The sequence below is a fragment of the Caretta caretta genome, chromosome 9, assembly GCF_965140235.1.
Source record: "Caretta caretta isolate rCarCar2 chromosome 9, rCarCar1.hap1, whole genome shotgun sequence".
NCBI lineage: Eukaryota > Metazoa > Chordata > Testudines > Cheloniidae > Caretta > Caretta caretta.
The window spans coordinates 79,051,078-79,063,516 of NC_134214.1; the positions used below are offsets into that span (position 1 = coordinate 79,051,078).

The following is a 12,439-nucleotide window of genomic DNA, read 5'->3' on the forward strand; positions in this document are numbered from 1 at the left end:
GAGCAACACTGAGGCATCGGACAGGGCTTGCTCCCAGCTCTGGGGGAGACTGGAATGCAAACAGCCAGCAGAGGCCTGTGAGCACCCTCCCAAAGGAAAAGCCTGGTGGCGCACTAGGGGCCAGCTGGTTGCGCCTGTAGAAAGTCAGCCCCAAGACTAAACTCTCCACCTGTCACACACCTGCCGTTAAAGGGACACTGAGCTGCCAGGGACAGCGGTGTCTGAGGGGAGTTGTGCCTAGACCTGAGCTCAGTGACGCTTCCAACCCACTTACCTGCAAGGTCTGGTGAGGGACGCTCCCACACCTGAATCCCTGCGCTCTCTCATCTCGATCTCCTCCACCTCATTCAAGGAGTTCCCTGTGCTGTCGAAGTCGCTGGCAGAGGTGCCCACGTCAGATATGGACTGCTCTTCCAAGTTCAGGTTGGAGGGGAAGGTGGGCTCCCCTCCTGAGTCCGTCTCCTCCTCCCCTTCCCCCTCATCCAGGTTGGGGCTGAGTGCCTTAGACCAGAGCTCCACCTTCCGCTGCAGCCCCCAGACGTCCTGCAAGATGTCATCGAGATTTTTGTAGCTCACCTCCCCATCCATGCTGAAGAAGTCTTCGCTGCTGCCAAACTCAGGCACGTTGTCATACACGCTCGTCCGGCTGCCCACGGAGCTGCATGAGCCCCGCCTCTGCCGGCACGCAAAGCCCCGTGGCGAGGGGTCGTCCATGCTGCTGCTGCCGCCCTCTCCACACCCCGAAAGCCCCACCGCTTTGCTCCCAGCTTTCCAGTTGGCCAAAGGGCTGCCATCGAGAGGACATAAGCTTTCGATGGAGAGAGATTTGGGGAAAGTCCCCGGCTTGTGGTCCCCAGGGAGGTGGATCAGGCAGTCACCCCGGTACACGTGCCGGTGGCACAGTTCTCCAGCAGCCCAGCTGGTGCTATTTTTCAGAGCCGTTTCAAAGTCCTCCAGATAGACCGCACCGCGTCTCAGTTCAGAGCCCGGCTTCCTCTCACCTGAGTTTGACATGCCATTAGTCCTATAGCCCACTGAGAGAAAGCGTTCGTTGCCATGGAAAGAGGAGGACATGGCTCTTTTGGGGGAGGTGGTCATGGCAGCAGTAAGCTCCCCATTGCCATTCACAGAGTCCCACCCTGATTTGGTCACTGTCCTGCCGCTAGTGCCATCCTTCGCTTTGGAGTCAGACTTCTCTTTGTCCTTCTTTCGGAAAGACTCTATCCTTTTTAGGAAGCTGAGGGACCTCCGCGTCTTGGACTTTTCCTTAGAACTCCCACTCTGGTTTGGGGATTGGTCTGTCACGAAGTGGTCACTCAAGCTCTGGCTGGATTTGGTGATGTTTGGAGAGTCCTGGCTGGGTGACCCGTCAGGCAGGGTGGCCACAATGCCAACTGTGCCAGCAGTGCTGCCTGTGCTGATATTGCTGCGGAGCGAAGTGGCTTCCAGACTGGCACTGGGGTCCGTAAGGATGCTCTCACGGCTGGATGTCTGCCGCATGGTGGAATTCAGCACCTCTGGACTGTGGGAGAGAAAGTCGACAGAGCCAATTCTGGACCACCTTTTGCTTTCCCTCTGGAAGGCCCATCGGTCGCTGATGGCACAAAGATCTTCTTCCTCTGAGTCTTCATTCTAAACCAAGAATAAGGATCACAGAGTAAGACACAATCAGCTGGGTCAGCCAGTCTGACCACCCTCCCCCGGAGTTTTGCATGTCTACTCACACCCACCAACCACAGCTAGGGTAGGGGAATTTACAGTTGCATAACCATATCTTCTCTTGATGTGGACATGTGCTATATACAACACACTTTACGAGACCCAGCAAGCACACTCCACCTTCTGTGCAATTGCTTTTCATAGGAGAGAGATAAAAGATCCATTAAGTCTCATTCTGTCCAGTCTCTGGGGGCTAGTGCAGGGTAGTTCTCTACAGTACGTTCCTGAGGGCTCTGTCCATGCTAGTTCTAAATGTTTCATATGGTGGATCCAGCCAGTTCACAGGGTTACGAAGCAGGGGGAAAACACCATCCCATGCAAACAGACTCCAGAATTGGTAATAGTGTCCTGATGCTCTGCCTGTCTCTCTCCTGCCAGGACAGGTGGCACACTGGAGAAGCAGCTCAGCAGAAGCACACCGTACTGTTGTCCATTAGAAAGCACTGTCCCTGCCATGCAGCCAATCCCAGAGCCTTTAGACTTAGAACAGAGGGTTCCTTGCCACACAATGGACTGAGTCCTACAAAGAACAGACTGCTCCACTGTAACTGAACCAAAGGGGGAGGGGACAGACGGAAGCTGTTGCTTTGTAGATACACTTGCTGGTATGAAAAGGGTTTCTGGGGCCACCGGTCAGGTGCTGGGACAAAATGGCTCATGGCCTTGCCAAGCCGACATACAAATCAGAGATCAGGTGAAGCTTGTCTTCTGGTGTCCCCAGGAGTTGCTACAGAATATAAGCTTTCACTTCAAACATTTAAGCCTCTGTTAGACCTGCAAGAATGATGCAGCTGGGCTGACTTACTGTAGCTGAATTAAAGGGCCCTTTGCTGTAGACTGGGGTGGAGGGGAGAGGGACAGCAAAATTGTGAACTTCCACCACACTCATCTAAATAGGGTGTTCACTCTGAAACCCAATGACGACAGCTTAAATATTAATAATGGTCAACTATTTCACTGCTGATCCTTTTATCAGAAACATACCACTACCATGGGGCTAAAGGTAGCTATCGGGATGGAGGGCTGGTTTTCAATACAGCAGCACCTGCCTAAACATAAACAAAGGGGAATTTGGAGCAAGATGTGCATATAAATAGCAGCTTCCATTCCTTTAATACCAACTGCAGTACATCACACACACGAGCCATTATTTATCATTTATTGAGGGAAATATGGAGGCCACAAAGTTTCCTGCTAACAGGACCAGAGGACTTTATTGTTCCCTATCTAAAACCAGGATATTCAACTTCCTGTTAAGGATTCTAGATAGTGTTGTCCAACACAGAGGTTCTCAAACTGGGATGCACACCCCCTGAAGGGGGCAGAATGTATTCTGGGGGGGCATGAGAAGACACTCTGCCTTCAGAGCTGGGTGGCTGGAGAGCGATGGCTGCTGGCTGGGCAGCCAGTTCTGAAGACAGCTCCATCGCCAGTAGCAGTGGAGAAGTAACGATGGCAATGCCGTGCCATACCACCTGCTGCTGGCGGCGGCTCAGCCTTCAGAGCTGGGCAGCCATATATGTACTTGTGTGGCAGGAGCAGGAGGGAGAGAGAGCATAAACTACTCCAGACACAAAGAAGGGAGGCGCGATCAAATACGTTTGAGATCCACTGGTCCAAGAAGCATTTCCTGTAGTAAGGAGCAGTATCATTAGAATCACCACCAGAAAGCACTCAAAACACCATGTGTATGTATCCCCACACTGTAGCGACCAAGCACATAATGTACATTACAGTAGGAAAATTAAAGCAATTTATTGTAAGACCTGGTCCAAAAATAGGGGGGAAATGGGCCGATATATTTTAACTGTTTCCTATCAAAAGTCAATATTTACAAAAATATTCAGCAAAACTGTGAACAGTTCCAGTTAAGTGGTACGAATAGCTCCCCAGCAATCACGCTGCTTTGGTGGTGAGGTAGGGTATGTACGGAGTTAACAGTAGCAATGCCTTCTGAAGAGGGAATGCAAGGGCAAATAGCCACCACCAAAACCTGTATTGGGATTACAGTTTTGGGGACAGCTGTGACATTTCTCCCAGCCCACATACTGATTTCTTGATCTGGTCAGTCACGCAACATTTTTACTAATTCCTATTAGATTTATCCCCAAACGCCATTGGTCCTAGTGACAATCTCCTCTAACTGTGGCATTTCTATTTTTAATATAGCTACCTCACTGTTTCTGTACTCGGTGAAACTAGCGCAAATAGCTTGAAGCTATCCACTCGGCCCTGGCCCCCTTTCCACCTTCATTTTCTTTCTCTTGTTTGTGTTCTGCAGAACCAGAGATCCGGACACCGGAACAATGTTCCAAAACCATGACCCCTTCCTGCAATTCTGCAGGACAGGTGAGAACCTTTGGCACTAAGGTGCGGAGCCTGCAGCCGCCACAGAGTGCAGGTGGGAATGGAAAATATGAAACCACAATAAACAATGTTTTAAGAGAAGCATTTTATTGTCTGAGACACATGGGTAAATTTTATTCCCCCCTGACGGAAACTCCCCTCTGGGGTTATGTTTCCTCACTAATCCATTCTGCCAGACATTTGCTCAAGGAAATCCCCTTCTAGTTCACGTTTAATGGCATGGCACTGCATTAGGGCTGGCCTGGAAGCAGCTGCAACCAGACCCTACTAATGGTTACCATATAAGATATCTGCAGTAAGTCTCCTGGTGATGGGAGCTCACCTCAAGTCAGGGGCCTAAGTTCAAATCTGGATGAGCTCATGAAACGGGCTTGCTGAAGCAGCTTCTCCAATGGTCGGAATGGTTACAATTTGGATCTCATAATGGTTACACTGAAACATGACAAAAGGGAACACAGAACTGGCCATGGACAAATACAGGCATTCAGCAGAACAAACCAACACACAAAGGAGGGGGGGAGGGAAAAGAAAAAAAATCAGGGTTCTTCCCCTGTGAAATCCTCCCTTTGACATCAGGAGCAGGATGACAAAAATAGATATTAATATATGGGAAGCAAAAGCAATGCTGGCGGGACCCCAGATAGCACAGTTTAAAAAGCCAGCCAAAGCCACTTGTCCCTGGCGATCTGCTAGAGCAGGGTTCTCAAACACCCTCCAAGAGTGCACCTGAACTTTCTGGAGAGATTGTCTTGTCGACTCACACACACCCCCTTCCACCTGCAGGGAAGGAAACCATTCCCTGGACTCCACCTCACCCACCCACCCCACACCCTTTCACAGAACATCCTCATGGAAAAGATAGCAATTGCTTATGTAGAAATGTACCATTCAGAAAGAAATTTCGGTGTAATTTAGCAGCTGAAATGAGGAGGCTCAGCACAGTATGACAAACCATGGAGCACACACTGACACAAGCCTTCCACCTCAACCCTGCAGCATGCAAGCAGGGATTCTAGATAGCTGTGCTCCTTCTTTACTCAGTACTAAGCAGAAAGAACCATGACCCAGGACAGAGCAGGGGAAGGCATCTGATCCAGGAACGATGCTTTTCTACATGAATGAGCAGTGTTGGAATTGTTCGTTTTTAAACACAGGCTCATTGCCCCATCCGTGTGCATGTGTTTTCCCCGCAATGCACCATGGCTTTGTTTATACCCTTGAAACCTCACCACTTACCTGTTTACGCTGAAAGTGGACTTCCAGCTTCATAGAGGCACATGTGTTCAGTGTCATCAGCCTCCTGCAAACAAACAAGAGATGCTTTTGTCTGGTTTGGCTTTCGCTGCGGCAGTTTGTTTTTTTCTCAAGGGCTCGTGTTGCGGCATTGTCACCTGTCACCAAACAGCTGGGGAGCAAGCGGATGTGTGGAGCTTGGGACAGGCCCAAGATCATTTCCCGCCGAGTGCACATTTCCCAGCTGCAGTGCTTAATTTGTGCCAAGACTTAGCCCCAGCACCCCTAAGCTTGGCAGTTCACAGCCCCAGCACCTTTGCGCTTGGCAGTTCACCGCCCCAGCCCCTCTGGCCTTGCTGCATCAGGTATGAATGTTAAAAAATTGCTTGAGCCCCAGCACCTAATTGCTTGAGCCCGGGCACCTCTTTCATTACAAATCAAGCGCTGCCCAGCTGGCACAGGAAGGAGAATGGGAAGAAGCTTCTCTGGACTCCTCGTGTTTCCCTTTTCCCAAGGGTGAAAGCAGAACCACATGTGCCTCGGCATCTCCCCTGAAGAGTTCAGACCACTCCAACATGCCTATGGCCTGAGTGCTTTAATGGCTCGGGCCAGAGCCATTTCACAAGTATCCAAGTCAGAGAGATGCCCCACTGTTTTTCAATACAAGTCCCTGGATGCTCTGGCCAAATTGCAAGTACCTGCAACTCCTCTGGTTACACTTCAGCTTACTATCCCTGTGGCCAGCATCAGATTCAGCACCCACTGCTGCACACGTTCACCACTGCCACCCACTGTACATTGCACCCCTTCCTGTGATTGACTCTCGCGTGGATTCCAATTACTTTGTACGTCCCATATTTGACTTGGGACCAGAAGCCACTTCCTACCTTTTGAAGTTTGTTTCTTACCCTTCCCATGGCTACAAGTTAACCCCGTTCACTGCTGCTGCAATGTGACTGGCCTCCATAGAATGTCAGGCTGGTCCAGGCACCTCCGGTCACGTTGGGGATGGGGGGAATGCATTTAATGGAAATACCCAATACTTCACTCTGGCCCTGAAGGAGTTACACATCTTAAATACAAAAACAGCCCTTTCCCCACAAGATAAAACAAATCCATCCTTTAACAGTCAGAACAGCCCCTCTCCAACAGCACCACTAAGCCCTGATCTCACACTGATTTTCAGATGACAAGGAGAGGATTTAGAAATAGGAACCCTAAAACTACCTCTAGGTAATTGGGGGGGGGGGGGGTGAGTCAGTGGCTCACTGGGTTTAGTGCCCAGGCCATTTTCATCTCCAGAGGCCTCAGATCTTCAGTCCACACCTGAACATGTGTTTAGCTGGTAGGCAATCTTTTCTCTTCCGCTCCAGAGGAATCCAGGACTGGAGTAATAGGGGGTACTGCCGAGCAGGATTAGGGTGCACTGGTTGTGCTTTTGGGAGCGGGTCAGGTATGGCACAGTGTGCTGCAGACTAACAGGGAAGTGCGTTGGCATAGCTGTGCAGAAGTGAAGGACAGGGAAGGTTGGAATTGAAATGCAAGGGAATAACTGGAATAGGAGCAAATGCACCTTCATCCGAATCTGCAGCATCAGCAGAGGTGGGCAGGGCCCAGCTTGGAAGCTACAGGTCAGGAATGAGGTGAATTGAGAGGACTTCAGAACACAAGATTAAACAATAGTGTGATGCTGCAGGCCAGGACTCAAGTGAATTGGCAGAGTTTCCCCACTCCAGCCTTGGACTACAAAGGAGGGCCTGCAGAATGTCAGCATGGTGGTGTTTTGGCAGAATTGCAGAGAGGAAGCTGAACTGCTCTTGGCCACATCACACTGGGCTCTGTCCAGCAATGTGACTTCACCATCCGTTCAGCACTGCATTCGGAGCGGGTACAGAACGATTCATTCCAGTTAGTGCTCAATCTGTTTGCTCCTCCCCTGTGGTGACCTCATGATGAGATTCCCTCTAGGGCACCCAGGTAGTTTCCGTTATTTCCAAGGTTGCTGGGCACATGCCTATAAACTTTAGAAGAGCTACAAATCTGCCACCATCATTTAGTGGCTAGGAGCCTATCTGCTCACACTGGAGTGGGAAGGCTAAACTTGGCGGTTGGTCTGCAAGAACCGTTAATCTCCAGGTCCAGAAGTGATTTATGTCTGTGTGCGTGGGAGCTAATCGGAGTGAGAGACTGGAGTATACACTGCGGTTTGTCAGCTCACGCTCATGACTGCAGGAAATAGACTTAAATACAACAAAGGGCAGCTCATTGAAAAGCGAGATAGAAATCCAGACAGCTTCTCTCCATGCATGAAAACAAGTTGCTAGTGTGAACGAAAATGAGAGAGTAAACAGAAGAGCTCGTCATGGCTGGCCTCTTGTAGATGTCTTAGCAGTGAGGCCATGGAGGCTGGGTCTCTCTGCTGGAGCTGGTTCCTTCACAGCAGTGGCGGGAGCTGACTCGCCACCGCCCCTGGCGTACCTGCTCAGATGATAAACAGAGGACTCCAGCCTCCAGGGCTGCAGCACCAGCCTTTCACCAGCAAAGAACTCTCCAAAAAATAATCTTTCTTTTAAAAAGCCAGGGGAAGGAAGTGGCGGCAGGAGGTGAAAGGAAACAGGAATGAACTGCATCCCCTCACAAGGCGTTTAATGAAATGCTCTGAGGCGGGGGAGGGAAGAAGCTGGCTGGTTTGGGCTCAGTCTCTGCTCTGAGCATGAGACACATGACCTGCTCGCCTGTTATTAACTTGTTCAAAGCAGTCGACTAAACGGCTTTGACACTTAGCTGACAGCGGATTAAGCCTCACTCCCTTTTCCCATTGTTTAGATTCCGGGCAATTTAATAACAGTTTCCCCAAGGAAGCTAATAATATAATGGGCAGTGTACAAGCAGGGAGGTAGAGAGAAAAGCCACCAGGTGGGATGGCAAATCCTCGGCATTAATTTAATTAAATCTCTGCCAGCCTCTATTGAGGACATCCATTCCCTCTGCATTTTCAAGGACCCTGAGAAGAAGGCAGGTGTCGTCTATAAAGCACAATGCGGAGGAGATTCCCAGAGTTCACTGGGGGTGGTGGTTAGCCACCCAGTACTGACAGGCATTAAAGGGCTATAGTTTCAAAGGGGCTTCCTGAACTGGTCCCACAAAAGTTATGAACCAGCCAATTTACATGCATGAGTGCAGGTTTTGCACATGGAAATGGGGGGGCATATGTAACATAATCGAAGGGGGTTACACATGCAAGTTCTGCAGGCACAATAGAGGGGCACCTTCAAACATCTGACACGGAAAGAAACGCAGGCTATTCAGCGAAGAAACATGAAGTGACTCTGCCAAATTCACAGAGGGAATCAGAGCTGGGATTAGAACTCAGGAGTCCCTGGCTCCCACTGCTGAGCTGAGACCACTGGACATTGCACCTCCAGGGGTGTGTGGACTAGAGTTTGTGGTCCTGCTTTAACTTGACTTAATAGATTGCCAATTAACACAAGTTAATTAGCACCTTTGTCAACGTTAATATACACACTACACAAAGGTTCCAGGACACAAGGGCTATGTCTTCAGGGCCAAGAAAGGTATGTTTTAACAGCAAGGTAACTCACACACATGAGCTATTAGCGATCTCATTGTAAAATCCTGGTGGAAATAAGGCTCAGTTGTTTTTCACACCAGATGGCAAGGAGAGGTCAATCACGGGCGGGTGGTATAGCACTGATCTCTTCTAATCACAGTGAACAGTCATTAGTTATCCTGCTGTAAAAAAACCCACCATTTCTGCAGGGAAGATAAAGCCAGTCAAAAGTTTGTGGTTTCCCGTAGGACTCAAACTAGTATTCAGCTGACAGTTCGAAGAGCTGGTTAAGACTGGAGTGAATATTCGCAGACGTTTTCATAAACTGGGCAGAAAATCTGAGATGCAGGCTGCTGAGGGACTGAGACAGAGCCTGTGTTCATAAGAACATAATGATTCCAGGGGTGAGGAGGAAGATTTTCTAGAACTGCCTCCTTCCGGGGCAGGGGCAAAGGGATCAAGTGGGCACTTGGAAGCACAAGAAGTGGTTTGATCCAATACAGGCAGCTGCAATGCCAGACGCACGCCTGGCCTGCCACCCATCTGGAAATAAGTCAAACAGCCTCTCACTTTGTCTGTTGCTGGCTGGAGAAGAAAGTTCAAAAGCAAAGGGATTAAATTCATGAACTTTTGGCAGAAGGAAGATGAAAGAGAGGGAGAGCAGGAGGGGTGAACACGTGTGTATGGGATTTCATTTTCTTGGAAGAGCCATTTAATTTCCTTTTCTGACCTGCTAATCAGCTAAATGCTGCATGTGGCCACCTTGCATGCCCCAGAGATTGCTGGATGGCTTTGGAAAGCTGGCTCCAGGCATGCCTGTCCAAAAGCCACAGGTCTACCCATGCCACCCACCGTGTGCTCTCTTCCCAAAGGGGTTGGCAAGGATGCAGGCTCCTCTATGTAAAGTGATCACCTGAGCAGGCAGAAATGACCTGTTCCAGGTTACCGGAGCGAAACAACTCCAGAAACTCCTCGAGCCTCCTGAATGCTAAGCCACAAGTGGAAACAAAGAAACATAAAAGCCTTGACAGGGATGGACTATCACCCAGGAACTTCAAAACCTTCATACAACCTCCACTGCACTGCCCCGCCCCAGCAAGGAGAAGCAGCTCTGATCCACCCACAGGAATCACAACATTACAGCAGCCTCATTATGGTAAAAGCCTAGCAGAGATGTTTCCATTGCTCCTGTGAGCGAGAAGGGCACTGATCATAGTAAATATCCACCCGACCTCTCAGCTATAGGCTCACTGCAGGGATGTAGCTATGGAGAGGAGTATGGGAACCCAAAACATGGGAGCTAAAAATCCTGGATCATTCACAGTCCTGGACTGGACTAGGTATTTATAGTCACAAACCACAGAGGATCTGACAGCCCCTCTCCATTAAGTATCCCCCCCTTGGTCATGACAGTGGTATTAATAGTGTCCACCATAGGGACCAGGCCACCTCCTCTCCCCAAAAATATATGTACAGAATCTAGTGGTGCTATTTTCAACCCTGCTGGTATAAAGAGAGAATGTGTTTTGGTGCAAGGACTCCGTAGTTTCTCCTCCCACGCATTTGGGATGACTATGTTAATCATATGAACTGTACCGACACTTCCAGACAATCACTTCTTCAAAAGGAAATCCTTACTTGGCGCAACCAGACAACTGTTTATTCCGCGAAAGAAAATTAATCTACAAGTAAAGAACCCAAGAGAGATAAGGTGGGTCCAATCTTTTATTGGACCAATTTCTGTTGGTGAGAGAGACAAGCTTCAAGCCACACAGAGCTCTCAGACCACAGTAAAATGCAAGGTAGAACAGATTACAGGCTAAACAAAGAATCAGCTGAAGAGAATCCACTACCACAGAACAAACACACAACTACAGGATCCACTGCAGAGTATCCAATTCCTCCCAAACCACTGTAAGGGATAGTTGACAGCGTCTGATATGCATATAGCATCTTTTATTTTTCAAAAGCTCAGTAAATCACTCACGGAGCATTTTCTTTTATTTACACATGACATACACAAGTCACCCAAGTGAAATTCTGCTCACAGATGGCGTTTCTGGCATAAGGAGCCCCATTGTGAATCCAGTCTCAGCAGAACAACAAGAAACAAAACTCCCGCACTGAAGCCTGGAGAGAGGATTTTCAAATACTCTTCAATTGTTAGAGAAGTGATGAAGCACCATCACTATAACATAGATCGGAACAGTGGGAAAGTGCTTCACTTCTTTCTGGATCCCATATGCACAGGGAGAACTATGTAGAAGTTAATGGTAAAAGAGTGGAGAATGGGCAGATGGTTCAGACACAGAACAAGTCCCGCCTTGAACGTTCGCCCATTTTCACATCCCAACCCAAGTGGAATCTTCTAGAAAAGTCTGAGATCTTTGGTTAACTTCTGTGCCCACTCTTATCTTTCACCTCAACTGACTTGGTGTAATTTCTGCTCCTCTCTGCACATCTGGGCAGAATGGGAAAGGGAAGGGGCTACAAGTCTTTACGAGTGAGTGCTCCTCGTACTCCCTGGCCAATTCTGAAGTCCCATAAAGTCCAGCTAAGACTGAGAGACATGGCCCAACTCGGAGATGCTCACCCCAACCACATCCTTTTGGGATGGATAATCGATGGCCAGACTTTCTGCACGTAGCACCTGTTTCACTTTGAAATACAGCCACAAGAGACTGGGATTGCACAAGCAAAAAGTCAAAACACAGGCAAACACACCAGGTAAATCTAGAAAGGGCATTTTTTGGAAGATGTGTCTACTGTTCAAGAGCTCGGTGTGTGTATAAATAATATAATACTTGGGTCTTGCACCTTCTATCTAGGGAGCTCAAAGCATGTTACGCCTGAATGAGTAAAGCATCCCAACACCCTGTTGTACAAATGGAGAAAGTGAGGCTGTAGTCACTCAGTCTCTTTCAGCAAATCAGTGTCGGAGACAGGGTTAGAACCTATGTCCCCTGAGCCCCACTAGCCTGTGCTGTCTCCCATCCATGTTACCCCTTTCCTGGAGAGTCTCAGAAGGCTCTCTGAGGATTAGCCTTGGGGCTGGCACAACGCAGCACAAGGCAGCAGAGACAGAGACAGCCCAAGGCATGGTTCCTCCATTCTTTGCAGAGGTTAGTTTGGTTTGTGGGAAGCTTTACCTGCACAGGGATTTGAGGGAATCCTGGTCCAGAAAGCTGTGGTCTTTCTTCACGGACGTGATGTCAATAGGGAACAGCGAGTCTGAGGGGGAGAAGGGGAAGAGGAGAATTACAGTCACAAGTTGAGTCAGCAGCTCTACCAGGAGACAAAGTGGGCATATGGGGGAGGGGAGGGAGAGGAGGTGTGACCTGGAGACGGGAAGAACAGGGAGGAAAATGGGAGAGCCACAGAAGGGGGGAGGGTGGGAGACTTCTGAACCCCAGCCATGAAGACTGTGAGCAACAGGTGAAAGATAAGATTAATGCTTGGGCAGTGCATCTGCGTTCCACATGGAGCAGCTTCGCCATGGGACAACATCCGGACACTTCCTGGGATGGTAGAACGGGAGGGAGAAGCAAC

The 12,439-nt window shown here is 49.2% G+C and overlaps 1 protein-coding gene across 11 annotated transcripts in view; it reads right to left on the reverse strand.

Annotated features, from left to right (window-relative positions):
• STARD8 (StAR related lipid transfer domain containing 8) overlaps window positions 1-12,439 on the reverse strand; it is a 144,276-nt gene that overhangs the window by 14,300 nt on the left and 117,537 nt on the right. For 9 of the 11 annotated variants that reach the window (XM_048865023.2, XM_075132463.1, XM_048865024.2 and 6 more), the window contains 3 exons: window positions 12,040-12,121; window positions 5,323-5,386; window positions 275-1,632 (listed from right to left, as the gene is read on the reverse strand). In XM_048865023.2, coding sequence (XP_048720980.1) covers window positions 275-1,632; window positions 5,323-5,386; window positions 12,040-12,121 — 1,504 coding nt within the window. The remainder of the gene's footprint in view (window positions 1-274; window positions 1,633-5,322; window positions 5,387-12,039; window positions 12,122-12,439) is intronic. The other 2 variants (XM_048865032.2, XM_048865031.2) reach the window with 1 other exon arrangement.